General features: G+C 48.7%; 5 protein-coding genes across 5 annotated transcripts; 2 read left to right on the plus strand and 3 right to left on the minus strand.

Annotated features, from left to right (window-relative positions):
* Window positions 1-63: 63 nt before the first annotated feature.
* Window positions 64-7,143, minus strand: BKA55DRAFT_602735 (uncharacterized protein). The gene is made up of 3 exons (XM_046196562.1): window positions 7,054-7,143; window positions 590-6,994; window positions 64-537 (listed from the first exon to the last, which is right to left on the minus strand). Exons 2-3 carry the CDS (start codon window positions 6,817-6,819, stop codon window positions 270-272), a joined length of 6,498 nt encoding a protein of 2,165 aa, XP_046057067.1. The 5' UTR covers window positions 6,820-6,994; window positions 7,054-7,143; the 3' UTR covers window positions 64-269.
* A 166-nt stretch (window positions 7,144-7,309) lies between these two features.
* BKA55DRAFT_551212 (cytochrome b-c1 complex subunit 9) lies at window positions 7,310-8,276 on the minus strand. Its single transcript, XM_046191344.1, has 5 exons — window positions 8,098-8,276; window positions 8,010-8,032; window positions 7,876-7,941; window positions 7,767-7,815; window positions 7,310-7,712 (listed from the first exon to the last, which is right to left on the minus strand). The coding sequence occupies exons 1-5, from the start codon at window positions 8,098-8,100 to the stop codon at window positions 7,653-7,655; spliced, it is 201 nt and encodes a 66-aa protein (XP_046057068.1). The 5' UTR covers window positions 8,101-8,276; the 3' UTR covers window positions 7,310-7,652.
* A 317-nt stretch (window positions 8,277-8,593) lies between these two features.
* Window positions 8,594-12,301, minus strand: BKA55DRAFT_532904 (uncharacterized protein; the record flags this gene model as incomplete). Its single annotated transcript, XM_046189400.1, has 5 exons — window positions 8,594-9,086; window positions 9,139-9,527; window positions 9,580-9,649; window positions 9,700-11,604; window positions 11,649-12,301. 5 exons carry the CDS (start codon window positions 12,299-12,301, stop codon window positions 8,594-8,596), a joined length of 3,510 nt encoding a protein of 1,169 aa, XP_046057069.1.
* Window positions 12,302-13,807: 1,506 nt separating this feature from the next.
* BKA55DRAFT_551221 (uncharacterized protein) lies at window positions 13,808-15,228 on the plus strand. Its single transcript, XM_046191345.1, has one exon. It carries the CDS (start codon window positions 13,911-13,913, stop codon window positions 14,748-14,750), a length of 840 nt encoding a protein of 279 aa, XP_046057070.1. The 5' UTR covers window positions 13,808-13,910; the 3' UTR covers window positions 14,751-15,228.
* An 888-nt stretch (window positions 15,229-16,116) lies between these two features.
* BKA55DRAFT_683364 (26S proteasome regulatory complex, ATPase RPT4) lies at window positions 16,117-17,475 on the plus strand (the record flags this gene model as incomplete). The annotated part of the gene is made up of 4 exons (XM_046198488.1): window positions 16,117-16,327; window positions 16,390-16,776; window positions 16,832-17,288; window positions 17,355-17,475. The coding sequence occupies 4 exons, from the start codon at window positions 16,117-16,119 to the stop codon at window positions 17,473-17,475; spliced, it is 1,176 nt and encodes a 391-aa protein (XP_046057071.1).
* Window positions 17,476-20,398: the final 2,923 nt, after the last annotated feature.

Below are 20,398 nucleotides of genomic sequence, written 5' to 3' on the forward strand. Positions count from 1 at the left end.
GATACGCTCTGGAGTTTACGACACATCGAAACGAGGTATGAACATAAAATACTGTAGTGAAATGTCACTAAAAACTCATGAAAGTTACAAGTACGATCAGGCATCTATCATCATTGCATGCTATCACTACTCACTTAGTATATAGAAGCCCAGAACCAATTGTCTTACACCATCCATCTCATCATGACCTGCAACCCTCTACATACTCGCTAGTCCTAGTCCCAATGTAAAGCATCGACTTGCTTTATACCAATTACTCCGTTAGTTTACTACAAAGTATCCCATCCCCCATTGTTAATCTCCGCCTCCAACTTGCGGCTGATCAAGCTCGGTACCCCGTGGTTGAGCACCGTATTTCGTATCATAGAGTCATATCGTTTCTGGTTCAGGAAGAGCTGTCGCCCATGACGCAGCTGTGGATCCGTCTCTCCGTACTTGTCGATATATGGCGCTGGCGTGAAGGATCCCGAGAGTCGGAAAAGGTATACCACCGAGCACTTGCGCACATTGAGGAACACACCAATATTCCGTTGACACCTAGACCTTGTAAGTATTCGAACCACAAAAATAATATCTGACCATCACTTACTTGCGCATATGCTGCTGTGCACCACCAATCTTGGTGTGTTCTGTTCGTTCGGCGGAATTGTCCATCTTCTGGCAACATGTGCCTTGGCTGCAAGATAGTTCTCCGCAGAAAAGGCATATGACAGGATCTGTGAGCTCTTTTCCAGTGGTAGGGCATTTTCGTCTGGTAGCTTCCTCTATGAGCGCATCGTAATTCTTCGGTAGTCCAATAAGCTCAAAGATCCCTGGGTGGCTCATCATTGCCGAGAGAGGAATCTCGCTGTAGTCTCCAGGCCACATAACTTGATGCTTTACCCAGCCAGATACCAGTGCAGAAGTTGTCTGAGGCCAGCCACAAGCCGACGCATTGTCTGTGATGGCAGCACACATCTCGTCAAATGTTGGTACCCGAAGAGCTTCAGTGAGGCGCTCCAGCTCATCAGCATCTGGTGAAGGCGAGACATGACTGTTGAAGTCTACGCCGTACTTGACATAGAGGAAAATGACACATTTCCGTAGGAAGGCGAGAGCATATTTCTTGGTAAAGGTGTACCAGCTCTCTAGAGTGTCCACTCCTGGTTGCTGGAAGCCACGGTTCTCGCCAAATTCAACGCCTTCGGGGAACTGGGCCGCATGAAAATCGACGCCAGTTTTCGTAACGCCTAGAGCAAAGTCTGCGAAATTGTTGATGGCCGGGTCTTGCGTCTGGCGGTTGGTGAGATTGCCAACCCAGCTGGCGACAGGAATATTGCGACCCATGTGATACACCAGCTTAACAAGCTCTGCCAGATAACAAAGCCGAAGAATGTGGGAGATTTCAGCTTTCTGGAGCGGCACCAAACCGTAGGAGCATTCCACTAAGAATAGGAACGAGTCCATGCTCAGTAGTGGGGGGTACACATCCAGAGGTCGGCGAGCATAAGGAGTTCCAGTACCAAAGTATCTCGACATAAACAGCTGACAGTGTTGCCGTTCGCTGTCCTTCTTGAATTCGGCTTCAATCTTGTTCTCGGCACCACCGGATTGCGCCCCAACAGCGATGTACGAAGATACAGTCTCCGATAGGATTCTGAGGTGCGTCAGAATGTGTTCAGGGATCTTCTCTAGAAGTGTCATTCCTGGCTGGGCTTCAATGCCTCGCTGCTGGACTTCGATTGAAGAGATGGTGAAGCCCACAGACTTCACCAGCGTGTCGCTGGCGCATAATTCACCAACGTTGTCGCCCTTAGCGTCAATGAGGTGGCTAGTACGAAGGCCGTTAACACGAAGTGTATTCCTCAGTCGGCGGTAGGCTGCTAATAGTTCATTCATCAACTGGTTACCATCTGTGTTGTTGTTGGTAGCGGGTTGAGGTTGCACCGGCTCAGGGGTAACTGAGTCAGAAAATGCGTAACTTGCGGGTGTGCCGACAGTTGACGAGTGAGACTCGGCATCATCTCTTCCCCATGAGGTGTCGCTCGAAGCTTGGGCTGGGAGCAAAGACTCAACGAGGCTTCCCGGAAGACTTGGAGTAAACATGTCAGGGACAGTAGGCTCATCCTCCCGTGCTTTACTTCCACCAATCCAGTAAGCAGATCCCATTTGCTTCTCAACAAAGTCATCGAATGTACCTTGAGACTGTAGGTAGCCTGGGTATGACTCGTCTATGCCCTTCCAGATAATGGGAACGAATGCATTGCCTAGGGCCTTACATAGGGGGCAGACAAACTCATTGCGTTTAGTATCTTCGGGGTGATGCCTGGCAATCTGATGCGTATGGCGGCGAACCGTCGCTTCATAGTAAACTTCAAAGCATCGATAATGCATCATATGCCCGCAACCACTTGCCACGGGGCCCGATCGACAGACATTGGAAGGAAAGCCCTTCCCAATCGTCTGTCTCTCTGCGAGAAAAGTTTCGCCCTGAGCGTTGATTTTTTCTACCATCTTGCGGTTTTCATGAGCAATACCGAATGGTCGAACATCCTCAGCCGATCGATCAAGACTACATGGCGTTTGTGATGCCTCGCGAACGAAATCGGGGTCTTGGAAATCTGTCTGTCGGAGGATGCGGCTTTCGTTGAAGTGAGCGAATGTTCCGTAGAGATGACGATCGTCCGGCTCCTCCTGACACAGGATGCAAGTTCCAACAGGGTACTTCCAGTTGTGTTTTCGGTCCTCCGTTTGCTCATCATCGCCTTCTTCGTCCTCATCTTCTTCTATATCACTGCCCCAGTCAAAAGAAGCCTGATTTTCCATGAAGCTCTTCTGCTGTTGTTGGAATTGTGCCATGACCTTGGCTTGGCGACTCAGCGCTGCCTTCTTTCTTCTCTCGCGCTCTTCCTCAGCAGATGTGTTTGCTGGTGAGGCGGTGCTTATACGGTCCACGGAAGCACCCAGGTTCACATACGCTGTCTCAAAGGTGCGAGGACGTTTCTGGCGCAGACGCTTCAGAACGAGCGCGATTTTGGGATGGACTGCCTTGAACTCGTCCTTGGTTGACATCATATTCAGCAGAGACACGATCGTCCTTGAACTGTGGGCTTCAGGCATAAAGTTACTGCGGCCAAACTTTGTGAGGGCAATGTAGACAAAAGACTTCGGCGATTCTTCGCTCATGTCATCGTCACTCGACTTGTCCTCGAGAATAGCGATGAGCATGAGATGCAAGACAACCTGGAGAAATGTTTCCAGTCGAGTAAAAGGAACGGAGGGAGTAAATTTGCCGGCCACCAGGGGGTAGAGGAGTGAGTAGTAGATGACCTGAGAAAACATGCCGGTACTCGTGAAAGCGCCCAAGTCCTCAAACATACCTGAAGGGACTGGCCGGGCCTTGGGCTCGTACACGATTTCTTCAGCGGTCTTTCCTGTTCGCTTCGCCATCTTCTTTCGGTAAGCCAGCTCCGACTCCTCACGCTGGTTTTTATTGTAGTGCGCGATATAAGGGTCAATCTCCTCAATGTACTCGGGTCGAAGCTCGAAAGTACCAACATCGGAGACACCCTCTGGTGGTTTGAAAGTGGCCATTTCATCAAGCACTAGGTGGAAGTCTTCTTGCTCTTGATACTTCTCTGGCAATTTGTTACAGATCTCGTTGAACGATAGCGGCTTGAAACATAATACATGAGTAATGTCGCGGCGCATGGCCAATAGCCTGGATTTGGTCTCATCCTCTGAAGATATCAAAGAGGTCCGGTCGCTGAGCAAGACGATGAGAAGATGAATCATGTCTTCAACAACATCAAGGTGCTGAGCATCATCCTGAGCTTCAGATTTGAGCTCGAATAAGCCCTTGACCCAACTTTCCATTCCAAAGCGGTCGATAATCGAAGCTAGTACTCGGCTGGGGTTACAAACCACCAAAGCGGTCTGAAGTAGGAAGATATCCCGATGATGAGATACATCTCGCTGACCGACACCCCGATAAGTGCTGGCTTGGTGTCGCAGACTGATTCCATTGCGAACCCACATGTTGGCTTTGATCTGGGCAAGCCAAGCGCAAACACGGAGAGGGAAGTCGAAAGATGCGATGAGATAATCCTCTGCAGTGTAATTCTTTCGCGGTACTTGAGGCCTTCCCATCAGTCTTGGTTTAGATTTGAGCTCCTGTTGAGTAAAGCTCAGAAGGTTCCGCACTGTAGACACAGGAAGAGATCGGCCACACTCAATCAGCCAGGACAGCGTGTAGTGCAGGGCATGGTGGAAACTGATCGCGTCCTTCTCAACAACGAACTTGACGACATCATACGATGAAGACTCGCCATCGAACTCGAAATCACTCAATGTCTTAAACTGCACCTCATCTTTGATTTCACCTTGCTTAAATCGATGACGTTCAGCGCCGATAGAGTTCAAGATGACCGTCTTGGTGGTGAAACGAATTGCTTGCTGGAGGTAGTGGAACTCGTCTGGGGGGCAGTTGCGGAACGCCTCAGCAAGGTTTCGAGCTTGCAGGTTGATCTGCCTGGTCACAAGGGATGCCGTAATCCAGGAGTCGGCCTCGTATTCCACGTGCTCGACCACAGCTCTTACATTCGGCCCAATACATTGATGAAGCTTGACAAGGTCAAGGAACTGCATGAGGTAGCGGGGCTCACATCTGACGCGTTCCTGGACATGAGGAGCACCGAAAAGATACTTCAGGTCTTGGTAAAAGTGATACATGCGTCTGTTAGTAACCGATCCGCTTTCGAAGCCTAAGACTGCATCAGGGGATACATCCCAAGGATGTCCAACTTGACGGGTTGTTAAGAAGGTGTATAGGATTGCCAACAAGCTGGTCATAAAGTTTCCGCGTTCTACAACTTCTGCAGTGATTGATGGGGTGGTGAGCATCTGAAGGGAAAGATTGATGATGGAGTGATCTGGCTCTCGATCTCCAACCAGGTAAAGCTGAGCCAGGATGGTGTAAAGACTGGCGAATCTGAGGGCCAGTACCCTCTTGAATTCGGGAATAGTCACAACCGTAGAGATGTACAAAGCTCGAAGGTCGTTTCTCACCTTCTTCCACATCCGCAAATCGAACAGCAATAGCCAGTCAAGCCGAACACGGCGGAAGACATCCTCAGCTGGAGGCACGTTCTCGCGCTGAGTATAGACGGCAGGTGTCTCAATCCAATAACGCCCAGGTCTGGGAATTAACTTCTCGGTCTTACCAGGAGTCTTGGGAATCTCTGCGTTCGCCTTTGCGTAGATTGAAGGAGCGATTAGGGGCTCCGCTGTATCTGAATCGGAGGGTGTTGCTTCTCTGTCTCTGGCTCTAGCTGGAGCCTCGGATTGTGCCTGGCCCTGAGACTGAGCTTGAGCAGGAGGAGGCGGTGGAGGCGGTGGATAGCCTGCCATTGTTGCTTCGTCTTCTTCCAAAGCCTGGTCGTTGTCTCTCCAATTCATTCCAAGGTCTCCAACGTCTCCGCGGGCATCGACCATCATAACGTCGTCGTCCTCGTCCTCATCTCCTCCAGCCACTGAGCTGGAAGGAGAATGTTGGCCTTGGTCGTCCATGTCTGCATCGGCCTCTTCTTCGTCCTCCCCAACGTCATCATCGGAGTCGTCTTCAATTTCTATTTGAACGCCGGTACCGGTGTTGGCTGCAGCTTGTAAGGCCAGAATGAACCTAGCATTCATGCCATCAAAGCGACGTCTGCTGTCGACAATCTGATCGTCCTCCTCTTCGTCATCAATCAGACCCATCGTATGAGTCGCTTGGCTCCCTTGGCGCCAGGGGTTCATTACCTGCTCACAGACTGTGCGCCGAAGAATGCTGTTGTCTTGACCGACAGAGCAACCAGATATATCACTCAACCACTCAACGAGGGTGCCGCACATTTGCTCGCGGAACGTGTCTCTTGCAGACCGAATCGTGACCGTAACTCTGATGGCCTCCATTATAACCGCCATCTCCAAGAGTCGCTTCACGTCGGGCATATACGTCAGGATACTTCGTCCGATAGCATCAGTCTCCCAGGCATTCTCTGCGGCCAGCTTACGACTTTTTCGACAAGCGCGGGCGACTTGGTCTTGAACTTCTTGAACGGTGTGTTTCTCGTCGTTCCAAAGAATCAGGGCGAATTCTGTACATGGCTCGGTATCGGGACCGTAGTATTTCGAGGAGAGGCGTGATGACTGTTCATCTTCAAGGATTGACTCTTGTGTCTTGGCCTGTCGGAGTTGTTCTGGGGAGCATGAGATGACGTCGCAGATGTAGTCGAAAACACGACCGATGGTCATCTGTAGATTCGTGACAAGATCCTCAGGCAGACCGGCTGCCTCTTTTCCCTTTCCCTTATCTGTACCTCCCTGGATGTGAGAATGAATGGTGCAGAATAGAGGCGTTCGCCATGCTTCGTCATCTCCACAGTCACAGCAACCACTATTTCCTACTGATATGTGGATTCGAACCATGTGTCCTGTATGGTCGGTCGAGTCGAAGCACCGGGCGCAGAGGCAGCAAGTCTCGTCGGTACCACAGGTGCGGCACATGTACGATGCTTCACCCGGTTTGAAGATGTGCCCACATCGCTTCCCCCGCGCTGCCTCAGTATACTCTGCTCCCTCGACTGCGCCTTGAGAGTCGCTCAGCTTGAGGGTCTCTCCAATTTTACCATCCGGAAAGAGCAATCGCATGTATTCACTGTTTCCTCCTGCAAGAGACCAGAAGAGGCTGGTAAGCAGCTCGCGTGAAGCATCTTCGGTGAAGCGGTAGTTGAAGCGGGCGGGCAGGTCGGCCAAGAACTGGCAGAGCTGCTGCTCCTGGGTCGACATAGATTGGGACATGGTCAAACCAACCTCATCGTAGCATTTGTTGTGTGAAATAAAAAGAGGAGATGGGAAAGAGAGAAAAGAACAACGTTGATTGCGGTGTCGGCGATGTCGTCAGGTCGATTATTGATAGGCAATACCGAAGTGGGGGTTCCGCAAATATTGGAGAAAGGTTTGGTGGAACAGTGCACTGCGGATAAAGACGTCAGCGATTTGAACAGTGTTGAAGTAGAAACGTAGCTGATTTACCTACGGTAGCCCAGTAAAAAGACACAAAATCCAAAAGTGGCCGGGAATATGGTTGTTGCTATTGTCAGATTGTGTAACTTTTAAGTCGTCAAGTTGATGACAGTTCAAATGTTGGGCACGAATACGTCTGCGTTTTACTACCTATTGCATTGCATCCTGGGGCTGAATCACAGTGAGGTTCTGGTGCAGTCACCGAGGGGCAATACCTGCCAATCCAATCCAATCCACTACACCGCGCACGTATGAGTTGCCGAAACAGCTCTTTATTATTAGGTACAGTCACATTCACAAGCAAAAACGAATTGCTGTTACCACTCTTAACAGCAAAAGTCTGAGCATGCATGTACATGGTATTTAGGTATCTTCACCTCATGTTCATAAATGCTATATGCACATACGAATAGCTAGCAGTGATGATGGCTGTTGCCGGTTCAAGCAATCGACAACTGGAAATAATGCATGAACATAAGGAGACGTCGTGTGTGTGATCAAGCCTCTAATTCTCTTCTAATTTGTACACGGCTAGTGGCACAGAATCGATTCCTCGCTTCGCTCGGCCCGTTGATTGATGATCAGGTTTCATGTCCTTGTCGGCCTCTTTATTCCTCATCCTCATCGCCGCCCTCGAGGAACTTATGTCGGATATCCTTCCATTGTCGCTGCAAGTCCGTTAGCATCTGTCTCTCTCCAATTTCTGGTGTCATCGCACGTACGCCTCGGTTGTTGTTGTCCCAGACCTTGTCCATGACGTTGTTGAAGCCACTGTATCATAATCAGCGTCCTACCCCCGTTGGTCCGAAGTCGTATGCGGGCAGTCCTTACATCTCCCAAGCGAAACCAGCAGTGAAAACGGTAGCGAGCATCAGGTAGTTGGTGGAGAAGAGGCTCCTGTAGGAAATCCGCATTAGTCTCGGTGGTCGATGTGTTGTCGTGTCGTCGGCGTTGGCGTTACTTGCCTGTAGAGGGTGTTGGCGAGGGCCTGTGAAGATGCGCGATTAGCCATTGCGGTCGGCGAAGGGAGTCTCGAGGTAGCCTTTATCTTACCATTTTGATAGATGAGCGCGATTGAGCGTCTGTAACACGGCTAAGAGTCGGTGATGGACGTCTGCGACAGTCGATTGTGAGGCTTCGGTTGAAGGATGGAGAGGTTCTAGAGATTGTCAGGCCAGGAAATTCGCGAAGTTCCGGGCACAGCTTTACCTCGCCTGTGATTGGTCGGCTGGGCCATATATCCCGAGCCCCAGTTTAATCAGTATTTAATCAGTACGGAACTCACTTTCAACAACGATCTTTCACTTCATGGATGCAAATAGTTGTCAAGGAGGCTCATTTGTCGCTAACATTTAATGCTTTCATGAATGAATCCCCTATGAATACAGCCGCCACGACACTATCTTCAGTCAACTTGGCCCAATGCTCAAACGGGTTTGGAAGTATGATATCAACTACTATGTATTAGGACCATCTCGCAGGAGTAATTATTCTAGAAAGAACCATCACTGACATACTGGAACGCAATCAACAAAAATCACCGCTGTTCCTAAACATGATCCATCACTGCTCTGGATGCCTCGGGCTTCTCTTGCGCCTCCTCTTCTACCTTATCCTTCGCCTCTTTGTACCTACGTACTCTCTCCCTGAATCCAATGTGTTGCTGGACTCGCGGGCCCCTGATTGAGCTCATGACGCGAAGTGGTGGCCGTACAAATTCATCGTCAGACTCCAGCGACTTGTCAGCCATCAAATCTCCAGTAGGAGGTGAGATCCATCTTCTATGGAGGAAGCCCGGGAGACACGCAGCAATCCACTCATCGGGACAGAGTCTGATTAGTGCACCCCACGGGACAGAGATGGCTCCCAGACCGATTGATAGTCCCCATTCTTTACCGTTCAAGCGAACAATCTCAAAGGCATCACTACCTACGAAAATGATGAGGACTTGACCTCCAATCATGATGAGGTTGATAATGATGAAGAACATGTTGCGATGGAGACCTTCAAAGATGTTGAGCTTGTTATCCAGCCGACGGTTGCTAGAATCTCGATTAGCGAAGTAATCACTTATCAAAAGGCTTCGGAGCATACTTGATTTCGTTGAAAATTTGTAGCCAGACAAATGTGTTGAAGACGAGTGTCTTTAGCTGCTTGGTATCATGTTCGGAGTTTCCGTACCAGCCTAAAAGGTTCTTGCCACCAAAATTCAACACAAAAGTGATTACAAGTTGGCAAATAGCTTGTCCTATGATCATCTTTGCCATTCTCAATGTGATGAGCGGCGCCGACTTTCGATCTGGTTTGCGGTCAAGGACACTCCGCGTAGGGGGGTCCGTGGCCAATGCAAGGGCTGCAAAGGTGTCCATGATCAAGTTGACCCAAAGAAGTTGGACAGCGTTGAGAACAGATTCCTGCTTTCCGCTTGCAACAGCTGAGACGAATGTCAATACCACGGCTGTAATGTTGACAGTCAGTTGGAACTACCATCATCCGATCAGCTGAGCTTCATCGTTGCCGTATATTCAAGCTTACCTGAAGGAACTTTTTGACAGAATCATTAACAGCACGACCCCACATCAAGCCCTTGACAATAGAAGCAAAGCTGCAAGTCATCAGTAGTGTCCTGCTGTGGTATATGAACAGCTCACTTACTTATCATCAAGAAGAATAATCGACGATGCCTCCTTAGCCACTTCTGTTCCAGCAATGCCCATGGAGAATCCGATATCTGCCATCTTCAAAGCTGGTGCGTCGTTCGTTCCGTCACCGGTCACTGCCACCGTTTCCCCGAGATCTTTGAGAGTACGAACCAGGATCCGTTTATCCTCGGGGCTTGAGCGGGCCAGAACCTGAAGGTGTCTCACCTTTTGCTTGAGCTCTTCAGGTGGAAGTCTTCGAAAGTCGGGGCCTTCCATCGCGATGCCACCTTCATCAGGACGGAAAATACCACATTCAGAGGCAATAGCAGATGCTGTTTGGATATTGTCACCAGTGACCATTCTTACAAAGACGCCAGCTCGGCGACAGTCCTCAAGAGCACTGATTACAGTCGGTCGTAGCGGGTCTTTGATACCGTAGATTCCAATCAGCGTCATGTCTTGGTGCACAGCATTGAAGTCTGCGTGTTGCGGGTTATCTGGGGAGACAGCTCCCTCAGGTGGCCAAGATTCGAAGTCGCAATATGATGAACCGATGGTTCGGAGAGTCTGCCCTGCATAGGAGCTGATAATCATCCCGATTATGTCTCGATCAGCTTCAGTTAGGGGAACCGACGTCGGTTCCCCCTGCGACACATTTTCGAGACACTTGGTACACTTTTCCAGCAGTATCTCAGAAGCACCCTTTACGTATGCGCGATACTTTCCATTGGGCAGCTTAACAATTACAGCACTGTACTTGTTCTTGCTATCAAAAGGCACTGTCTGCACAATATTGGCAGACGATCGCATCTCTTGGATTGGCCCAGCTCCTAGATGATCTCGGCAATAGGTAAGTAAAGCAACTTCAGTCTTAGAACCGATGAATGTCTTCTGACCATCCTGGTCACCTTCGAATGCTGTTGAGTTGAGCACATTCGACTGGATGAGTAGACTCTTGATTTGCTGGCTTAGTCCATTTACGAAGTCGGCCTCTGAGACATTGGGTACAGTGAGAGCCTTCCGGTCGATCTTCAAAGACTTGTCCATTGGCGGATCAGTACCACCGAAACTTATTGTTTTACCAAGTGTGGCGGCAACTACCGTCATTTTGTTCTGAGTAAGTGTCCCAGTTTTGTCAGAGCAAACAGTCGTGGCATTCCCCATCGTCTCGCAGGCCTTGAGAATTCGAACGAGATTGTTGTCGCGAAGCATCTTGACAGTCGCAAAGCTCAATGCCAGTGTGACTGCCAAGGGCAATCCTTCGGGGACAGCCACTACAACAACGGTGACTGAGACGATGAAAATCTTCATGAATTCTTGACCCTTCTCAGAGGGAGATCCGCGGTTGTTTGGAAGCTGAGCACAGAACTTGATGAAGAGCACGATGAATAACAATAGCGCGGCGCCAGCACCTCCTTTGGCAATCCAATCTGCCAAGATATTAAGCTTCTTCTGCAGAGGCGTGTCTTCCTGTTCGGTGCGGAGGGCCATTGAGATTCGGCCATAGCTGGAATTGACGCCCACAGCAGTCACAAGGAATGTTCCATTGCCCTCATTGACCTTGCTTCCCGAGATGATGAAAGGATCGAGCTTCTCCGCCTCCTTGGTGTCGAGTTTCTGGATTGCATCGAAAACATCTGCTGCTGGTGTCTTTCGGAGCAGATCCGACTCTCCGGTAGCTGAGGACTCATCACACTTGACGGCGCTGCCTTGAATGAAGATACCATCTACTGGCACGATGTCTCCCGTAGCAAGATGCATGACATCCCCAACCATTACGTCGTTGATGGATATTTCTTGGGACTTCCCCGAACGAACAACATTGACCATACGATCATTGGTTTTCTTGGTGAGTCGAGTGAACTGTCGCTGCATGTGCCAATCGTTGATTGTACCTACAAGCACAACAATACTGTCCCTGTTAGTGTTGCAAGTCTAGGCGTGTCTGGGGTATTGACTTACACGATAGCAACGATGATTGCGACACCTTCAACCCATTCAACTTTCGGCTCCCCTTTTTTATGTTCACCTCCAAAAGTTTGGTAAAGGCCTAGAGCTAATGATATAATCGCCGCAATGGTCAAGAGAATGAGAACTTTATCGTTATAGGTAGTCCAAGCAATCTCCAGAAGAGATTTCGTCTTCTTATCGGGAAGGCGATTGTCTCTGAAGATTTTTTTCCGATCACAGAAAATCCCACTAGGATTGGGGTTTTCAGGAGGAGGAATATGAACTGCTGCTTCAGCATTACTCTCTGGTATTGCGTCACCGGCCGTTCCATGTTTTGGTGTCCCTTTTGGCGCAACTTCGTGGAATGCGACCTCTCCATCCACTGTGGACTCGTCGGTACTGAGGCCAGCATTGCGATTTGTATGCAGTCCCTTCTCTATACCGTCAATTCCCCCAAGAGCATAAAAGGCGTTGAGACTCTTGGGGTTGAGCAACTTCGAAAGCTGCCCTGGACTGAAAGCAAATTTGCTTTGCTCAGTTCTGAACATATCCTCGGTGCCTGGATCTGGGGTCAAGGCATCTGAAGTGTCTAGTAGGCTGGTTTTGGTGGCAACATGGTCGTTTTCTGGTAACTTGGCTTCCTGTGATAGATCAGGAGCTGCCATCTTGGCGATGGTGGCGAGTGTTGGCTGTATGTATGTGTGTTGGATGCTTCAAGATTGAAATTGATAGTTGACTAACTCCTGAGAGAGCCTTGACGGCTATTAAATAAGATAGTCTAAAAGCAGAACAAGAATGAAACGATTAAGAGGCTCCCTTTTATGTTGTGGGTGAAGTTTGGATCTTGAAGCCTCTGAAGAGAAGAAGGACAAAAAAAGCAGGTTACCGACTTAGACAATGACACAGACGGTAGCACTTGCCAGTGATTGGTACATGGTGTAAGGCAGATTGTCAGGAAATCGATGGGATATTGTTGGGTTCATATATGCAAGGGGCGGTTAGATACATGAGTAGTACTTGTTGAAGCAAAATAATTCCCGATTCATCCTTGTTGTAGCAAGGTATCTGTTGGATGCTGGCTACTAACCTTACCTTGCCTTGCCTATTCTTGGTGCGCTGGCCCAAGAGTAAGGGACTTCCGTACTCAATGGCGCACTACTAATATCCCTTACTAGGAACAAGGTACGGATGTCGGTTTTAAGTAGGTCCTTAATTGATGATCAAGTGTGTAAATAAGATCAAGAGTCCATGACAACGAGACACACATGCACGTGGTATGTGAATTAGACCGCTTCACATTGACAACAATCACATACATACATTTTATGATACGCAGAGGACCAGAACACTAGTTGATCATAGGTCAAGTTTTCGGTAGTGATACGCAAACTTGAATGGAATATTTGCGGGAAAGTCCCAAATATCAAACTCCAAACACGAAGTGGCATGAAAAATGCCTAACAAAACAGTGTGCCTAATAAGCACACAATCTGGTTCAAGCAACCTTATTCTTGATATGACCAATGCACTCACCAAACAGCCCTGGCTTTACACTTTTAACCGAGGCGAGCCTTGACTTGTATCCGTCCTGTCACAAGCAAAGTCGTGCGAGAGGCTGCTATCAGGCGTAATTCCGTAGGTTCTCGACCTGCCACGACCTATGCATGAAACAGCCAGTGACTGATTGCAGTGATTTAACTGGGCCAAAAATGTGAAAGCCATACTCGTTATGCAAGAAGCCTTAGCCAACGCTCATCAAACAACGGTGTGTTAATCTTAAGCTGTGGCAGCACATCATCCTATTCACAGGGGGGTACAGCCGTGTACAACATGTGGCTTTTTTCCACTCCATATGGCTACGTAGGACGTCAAAATCATGAAGTGAGGCTGCGTAGGCCATGTTCAGGTAAGAGAGCTCAGAGAATTTATGTTGCTTACACCAGGGCACATCTGCAACGTGGACGTACGTCCTTTTACCGTTTTACGTGAGAAAGGTTGAAACAAGGCGCCCTGCAGGGCATCAATCCCGAAACATGAGCCAATGAAAGGCCTCAGCTCAAATAAGCTCATTTAGCAGGGATACTCCCTTGTTGCTTGTGTCCAGTTTGGAATAAGTAACCATTGTGCTACCTAGTTAGTACTACTTAACAGCTCGGTTCCCAAAGCCCTGGCGGAAATCTCCCCAAGAGGACACAGGCGTGCTTGGGCAAATGTGATCATGGGTTGGCACACAATCGAGGCAACGTGATAAAACACAATTACATTGCATAAACCATGCAATGTTACTCAATAAAGGCTGTATCTGTACATAATTTCTGTATCATACCTACCTTACCTAAATGTAGCCACATGCATGTGGCGCTGCTCGCCTCCAGCCACTCGCAGCCCCCCTCCATGCCAACGGGAGTTCCAGCTCTCAAACTGCTTCGGTACCTGCCGAGCAGATTCCAAACCCTGTTCGTCTGCGACAACGTCCAGCGTCGGACTCGGGTGCTCTCTTCAATTGGCTCTCCCTCCTTTCCATCTCTTTTCGTGATGCCTTCACAGCCTTCGAATGCGGGCATCGTCACCGACGAGAACAGTGGTGACCGAGAGATCCCGCAGTCTGTCCGCGCAGACGGCAGTACTCGTAAAGCTATCAAAATTCGTCCGGGTTACCGCCCTCCCGAGGATGTCGAAGTCTACAAGAACCGCACTGCCGAAGCCTTTCGCGAGCGCGGTAAGAAGATTGGCATTCCAGGTGCCACAGGCTTGAAGGAGGAGAGCTCCGAACAAAGCTCGGCTGCAAGCAACAAGAACGCCAAGCGTCGCGAGGCTCGAAAAAAAGCAAAGGCTGCGGAGGGTGATGCTCCAGCCCCTACAGAAGAGACAAAGCCCGAGGAAGTCGATCCCGAAGTTGAGCGCGAGAAAAAGGCCCGAAATCTTAAGAAGAAGTTGAAGCAGGCTAAGGACCTCAAGAACAAGAAGGAAGGTGGTGAGGCTCTGCTCCCCGAGCAAATCGCAAAGGTCATCAAAATCAACGAACTTATTAGAGAGTTGGATGCACTCGGTTTCGACGCTGAGGGGGAGCCCAAGAAGGCGACCACTGACGACGAAGGTGAAAAGAAGGACTGAGACAGTTTATGCGACTTCGGCTCGAAATTTATTACTGCAAGATAAAATGCTTCGAACAGACGCTGGTAAATCTAGGGCCGCGTTTCTGTGTGAATTACTTCTCACCAGGACATATGACCTCTGATGCAAAGTCGGATGACCAAGATACATATTTTTTGCGGCCTATACGTAACTCGACATCAACAGCAAGCCGTCTCCCAGCTATTACACGGGATCATTTAGCCGAGCTTGTGGCCCTTGCCATCACTCGGATGTATTCTGGCCCTTCATTTTGAAATCGGCGCACCCTCTGCTCTTCCCGACCACCTTGTCGATCTTGAGGACAGACGAGCAACAGGCACGATGTGCTACGTGCGCAAAGCTAAAGGCTGGGTCGGAGTGTACCAAAATCATGTTTCTGAGTAAATTAGATATAAAATGAGAGCTACGAAATTCCCCAATATGTAATCGTCTTTGAGGCCAGAAAATCGGTCACTGGGGAAGACGCTGAAGGTCTTTCCATCCACGAAAACCATGCAGGTGGTGAGTGATCTGATATGCAGGAACATATGCATATGCGCGATAGCTGGACCGTATCTCCCTGCATCTCAGTTGGTATGTCTGTTTGTCGGTATAGTGAAACAGTGCAAGTTAATGTTCACGTATAAGTTGCGACGAGAGCCACATGGTGGCTTGCTGCATGCATATCATCGAATTTATGTGTAAGTATTGCACGCTCAAGGTGTATTGCGACCTAGCCACGTCCTGTAGCAAAGAACTACAGAGAAGCGTATTCGTTTTAATAACTAAACATAATATTCAAATATACAAGTACAGCATCTTTGCCTTTGATCAGGTATATCACTGTTTCAAGATTCACCTGAGCGACGCAGGGTAGGGAATAAAGCTTGACAAAATAATCATGAGAGGTAGTCTGCGACAAATCGTAAGCAGTTTAGGCTCCCCAATCGACTCGATGTTACATTAATATGAATTAACTTTAGAGAAAAAAAGAAAACAGAGGTGAAATAGCTGAGTAAATCAACATCTATCACACTCTATGCATTTTCAAGTTGTAGACATTCAGAGTTTGAGGCACGCTTTATTTTCTTCAACCAACCTGGATCAGCCAGGGAGCTCTTCGCGTACCGTATGCCGAGATTCTGCCGATGCAGCTCGAGCCGCTAGTGGAAGGCTCCAGCTGGTGAGGTAAGCTCTCTATCTCCAATGAGCAACCACCATCACCATCCAAACACCTCTCCGTCAACATAGACTAAGCATTCGATACCCAACAGACGACGCCCAAGACCAACGAGTTGACCGAAAAAAGGAAACAACAACAATATACGACTCACAAAAAAAAAGGATCGGAACAAAGTTATTCACAATGTCTGCCGAAGACGAGCGCCAGGCTGCCCTTAATTCCTACCGCACGAAACTCATGGAGTCGCGAGAATGGGAGGCAAAGCTCAAGAATCTGCGTTTAGAGATCAAGGACATGCAGCGAGAGTTTGACAAGACCGAGGACAACATCAAGGCGCTACAGAGTGTGGGACAGATCATCGGCGAGGTACTGAAACAGCTTGATGACGAACGATGTGAGGGCGAACAACATGTGGACTCGTACAAGATGGACGCATACTAACGGTTATACTCGCAGTTATTGTCAAGGCCTCATCAGGACCACGATATGTTGTCGGATGCAGATCAAAGGTCGACAAGGTCAAGCTCAAGCAAGGTACCCGTGTTGCCCTCGACATGACGACACTCACCATCATGCGAATGCTCCCCCGCGAAGTCGATCCCTTGGTGTACAACATGTCTCTCGAGGACCCAGGACAAGTCAGCTTTGCTGGTATCGGTGGATTGAATGATCAGATTCGAGAGCTTAGAGAAGTTATTGAGCTTCCCCTCAAGAACCCTGAACTGTTCCTCCGAGTAGGCATCAAACCCCCCAAGGGTGTCCTGTTGTATGGTCCTCCCGGAACTGGAAAAACTCTACTGGCACGAGCAGTTGCCAGCAGTCTAGAGACCAACTTCTTGAAGGGTATGAGCCACGCACTGATCCTATTACATGAACGGTTGCACTGACAACAAACTAGTCGTTTCTTCCGCTATTGTCGATAAATACATTGGCGAATCTGCAAGACTGATCCGCGAGATGTTTGGCTATGCCAAGGAGCACGAGCCTTGCATCATTTTCATGGACGAAATTGATGCCATCGGTGGGCGTCGTTTCTCTGAGGGCACTAGTGCTGATCGTGAAATTCAACGAACACTCATGGAATTGCTCAACCAGCTGGATGGGTTCGACTATCTGGGCAAAACCAAGATCATCATGGCAACCAACCGACCTGACACATTGGACCCTGCGCTTCTTCGTGCTGGTCGACTGGACCGAAAGATTGAGATTCCTCTGCCTAACGAGGTCGGACGCCTCGAGATTCTCAAGATTCACTCACAAAGTGTGGTGATTGATGGAGACCTTGACTTTGAGAGTGTGGTGAAGATGAGCGACGGGCTCAACGGTGCTGATTTGCGAAATGTGGTTACTGAAGCGTAAGTTTTCTCCCCCATATAACAAGGCGAAAGAAGTCGAATTCAATGAATCTGACATGCATATAGCGGTCTATTTGCTATCAAGGACTACCGAGACTCGATCAATCAGGACGATTTCAACAAGGCTGTTCGCAAGGTGGCCGAATCCAAGAAGTTGGAGGGCAAGCTTGAGTACCAGAAGCTGTAAGCAGCGGAAGGGACCAATATGGGTAGATACAACAGCGGACAGGCGCACGGAAACCCAAGGATGATGGAAGTTGATGGGTACAGCGTTGCTAGGTAATCTGTAAGACTGTACAATAGAGTCAGGGCAAGCAGCGATAGATTAGCTCGGCCCTAGAAACAGGAATGTACATGGCGTCCAGGAAAAGCAGGAAAGTTTCTGGCGACTATCACAATACATCTTTGACGAGCGTGAGATTCATATGCCAATGCCTGCAACGTAAGCAGCTAGATCCTTTGCGATGAGCTGTGTCGCAGGGTGCTGATACAATTGGTGAGAGGCTAAAGATGCCATGAAAACCCCCACCTTGACTCGCAAGGCTGATTCTTCTGAGTGAGACTGTCGGTTGGTCAAAGTCAGCTCAGGAGTGAGTAAGATTCGGAAATTATGCAATATGAGGTTTGCTATACCGCTACTAGTAGTAAGCAAGTAGCTAAATGAACGGCTGCAGTGAGTTCGCGTCTAGAACACCAGGATAGGGGAGCTTATGGCATCTTTAAGTTTAGGGCTGAAGGGCACTTTCAGCTTGGCATTTTTAGGTCTACAAAAGGCTGCTTTTTTCTGATAGTGTGCTATAGATCGTACTATCGATTTTCAATTTTCAACTCTCTTTTTTTTTTATAGGTTGTTAGTGCTGTAGAAAGGACAGATAGATAATTGTTGTAAAAGGGTCCCTTCTCACATCAACAAACAGCCACAGTAACGGGACTGACCAGGGTTCACCTTAAGCACCATCCTTTAATGATGATAGTGGGAACTTGCCCTGCTCTGCGGGGACCCTCTTAGGACAACGTGGCTGATGTCAGAGAGCTGGATGGTTCGTCTCTACGGGTTACCCGTGAAGAAGAGCGACTGTAATCTCTGGAGAACCCAGCCTGAGGATAACGGCAAGGCTAAAATAAACAGAGGCATGGAGTTGATATCTTGAACATGGGGGGACTCAATTTTTGGGGAAGATGACGTGGATTACGAGATGCTAACAATAGCAACGCATATATGGTTAAGGTCCGGAACTAGTTAATCGGCAAGTCAACCGACGGGAGAAAAAAGTGAACCAAGAGACACAGGGCCAAAAACAAGATTGATAGGAATGAATGCTACGGAGAAAAACACGGGCTAGAATACATCGAGAAGAGGAAAAACAAGCCAAGAAACGCGCTTACACTTGAGATGGGAAACAACGCCGAGCGGAACGGAATTGGCGCTAGTTAGAACGGGTTGCTATTCTTAGTGAGATTGAATTTTTTCTTGGTTGGGGCGATTGAGGCTGTGAAATCTTAAGTGAACTGAAGTGAACTGATTTGACTTCGAAACGATTGAATGAGAGACCCACGACCTAGCGACGATCCATCTGAGGCTAAGACCATCAATGCATCACTGCCCAGGTGCCCATGATCACAGAATCCCTCCAAGAAAATCAGTGTCAACTACTTGTTATTGTAGGAATATTGCTGTTGATCTTCAATCGCATAGACGCCATATGTTTCAGAAGTCATCACTGGGGGAAGCACAAGCTTCAGGATTCAACAACGACGTACGAATTCAGGGGCACGCATTGCATATCTGCATATGTACTATGTAGGGTATGCACACATCCACAGGAAGAGATGCAGGGGATCTACCAATGCCGAGTGGTGGCTTCCGCAGCCTAACACTGAATGACTGTGAGAGTCCCTGAGACCTTGGCTTGGCCAGGAGTCAATACGAATGAACAAAGGCACGAGTGGGGGAGACATTTCTCGTATGGAGGCGCAGATCTCTCGCTTCACGATAACGCTGCCGTTTCTGTTTCTGGCCTGTAAGTGGTAGAATATAGAACGAACTGAAACGAGCTGCAGCTTTCCACGCTTCTGTTGGTGTTGGCAAGGCTCGGGCTAGTCGGGAACCCCGTGAGGCTGGTTTAGGTGTAGGTGTAGGTGTAGGTGAGGGTGGAGGCGGAGGAGGGTGGATGACGATATTTGTGGTGGATTCTGTAGATATGATAAGTGACAAACAACTAACTCAATGCATACAGATGGTAACATAAAAAAAGACCATGGTTCGAGTTAAAGAGAGTGCGGTGAAAAAAAGAATGCTACTTTTTATCAAAAGGTACTTCTCCCACCAAGTGCAAGAGACAAAGTTTATAACCAGATTAGCTTTGTAGATCAGGAACTTGCCTTTCAGAAGTCACCATAATGGGATTATGAGATTGTTGTTAATTCCATACATCTTAGGTATCAGTACATGCGGCTCGGCGAGATGCGTTGCCATGACGAAGGTAGAGAGGGAAACGGGACCTAAGCTTCACGATCTAACTTGAACTGTGACAGGCCTGAAGTTGTACCAGGGTGTTCAGGCACCGCCTTCCAGGCCCAGGAATAGTTGAAGGGCGGGCTAGATTCAACGAGGCAAATAGTGATCAGTATTCTTAGAACTTCGATAGTTGTTGTAGATTATTACGAGCCTGACCGTAAGGCGTTGGAAAGCAACCAAAGACGGGCGAGATCTTGGTGGAATTTTGGTCTTGGACCCTTATGCAACCATTAGCTACGGCTGACAATGGCTTCCATTCTGTTCCAACTAACGTCTCAACAGCCGCAGGGCTACTGCCACGTTTACGATAACAGATGCCGTGTAACAGGATCAACTGCCCGTTTGTTGGTTCAGCGGTATGGAAATCGGTCACCAACTGTAGACCAAGATAGTCAACTCAAAACGCCTGATGGTGGTATATCCCTGAACCATCTCAAACTGCGAACCGCCCCTCACAGTTCAGGGTTAGTTGCTATGGAGTAGGGTGGTTGCTATCGATATAGATCCTCATGAACCTGCTATATTCCTCTGTTACCGCTCCCTTGTCTGGCCCTGCCCACTTCCCGCCAGTTCGTCGTTTCTCAACCTCTGT

Source organism: Fusarium redolens (genome assembly GCF_020744475.1).
Source record: "Fusarium redolens strain MPI-CAGE-AT-0023 chromosome Unknown BKA55scaffold_1, whole genome shotgun sequence".
NCBI lineage: Eukaryota > Fungi > Ascomycota > Sordariomycetes > Hypocreales > Nectriaceae > Fusarium > Fusarium redolens.

Bases quoted from the DNA above. Each gene is read 5' to 3' on its own strand.
- BKA55DRAFT_602735 (XM_046196562.1), bottom strand. From the start codon at position 6,819: ATGTCCCAATCTATGTCGACCCAGGAGCAGCAGCTCTGCCAGTTCTTG. The intron at 538-589 runs GTAAGTGATGGT...TACAAGGTCTAG, and splicing joins GCACAGCAGCATATGCGCAA to GTGTCAACGGAATATTGGTG.
- BKA55DRAFT_551212 (XM_046191344.1), bottom strand. The intron at 7,942-8,009 runs GCAAGTAACGCC...GATTTCCTACAG, and splicing joins CTCGCCAACACCCTCTACAG to GAGCCTCTTCTCCACCAACT. The intron at 7,816-7,875 runs GTAAGGACTGCC...ATTATGATACAG, and splicing joins GCTGGTTTCGCTTGGGAGAT to TGGCTTCAACAACGTCATGG.
- BKA55DRAFT_551221 (XM_046191345.1), top strand. From the start codon at position 13,911: ATGCAATGTTACTCAATAAAGGCTGTATCTGTACATAATTTCTGTATC.